This window comes from Tupaia chinensis, unplaced genomic scaffold (genome assembly GCF_000334495.1).
Source record: "Tupaia chinensis unplaced genomic scaffold, TupChi_1.0 Scaffold147263_1, whole genome shotgun sequence".
Taxonomy (NCBI): domain Eukaryota; kingdom Metazoa; phylum Chordata; class Mammalia; order Scandentia; family Tupaiidae; genus Tupaia; species Tupaia belangeri.
The window spans coordinates 30,382-31,256 of record NW_006207114.1 but is presented as its reverse complement, the minus strand read 5'-3'; the positions used below and the strand labels follow the sequence as shown (position 1 = coordinate 31,256).

Here is an 875-nt window from a genome sequence, read left to right as displayed (position 1 = left end):
CGCCCTGAAATGGGGCGGGGGGAGACGTATTTAGTCACTGGGAGAATGAAGAGCAACCACATCTTGGGAAATTGTACAAGCACTGCACCCCTGGGAGCTAAAGCAGGGGCCAGTCTGTAGACTTAACAGAACAGCCCACAGGATGGGTACCTACCCTGGCTTACAGGAACACCCTGCAGGACAGGTAACTAGAGTCAGGACTCTCACTGTGACTGGAGTGAGATTCTCCCTCTAAGGCTTGCTTTGCCTTATTAGAATATATTTTTAGTGTCCTCTTTGCTCTGTGGTTTTGCTTTTTCTGCCTCAGCTTTATCACAGTAGAAGAGAAGACAAGACAGTGGGAAGGTGATACCAATGCTTTCCGGAAGTTTTCTTACCTCGCTGGCTTCTAAGATGGAGAACGAAGCTTGCTACCAGGGATGTGAGCCCCAGCACGAAGCCCCCAACTCCAGTCAGCATCTTGGTCCGAGCAGAATCAGACTGTGCCTCTGTGGAGACAGCCCCGGGTCAGCCTCACCTCTGCCTGCTGGGCCCCGGGCCCTGCCTGACATCCTGGAGCCTGACCGGGTCAGAGGGAGACCACGAGGCCAAGCCTGGGCCCAGTGTGGGGAGGTAGATGTGGAAAGCACCCAAGTTCTGGGTCTTGGTTCTGGTGACTTCCACAAGAGGCTGCCCCCCAGGTCGGTCCATGAAATCCACGCTCATGGGCTGAAGGGAGAGGCCAGTTCCCATGTCTGAGGGCCAGCTGGGAAGGTCATCAACTTTCTGAGACTCTCTGATGGGGAGAGACTCTTTAGGACTCTCTCAGGTCAAGGACAAAAACCCACACTGTGATCACCTGGCCTCCACTGCTCCCAGCCCAGGCCATAGTCAGC

The 875-nt window shown here is 54.9% G+C and overlaps 1 protein-coding gene across 1 annotated transcript in view; it reads right to left on the bottom strand.

The window, feature by feature from the left end:
- Positions 1-352: 352 nt before the first annotated feature.
- LOC102501696 (HLA class II histocompatibility antigen, DP beta 1 chain) overlaps positions 353-875 on the bottom strand; it is a gene marked incomplete at its 3' end in the record, with an annotated part of 10,859 nt that continues 10,336 nt past the window's right edge. The window contains 1 exon segment of the mRNA XM_027768692.1: positions 353-488. Within this exon segment, the coding sequence (XP_027624493.1) occupies positions 353-488 (136 nt within the window).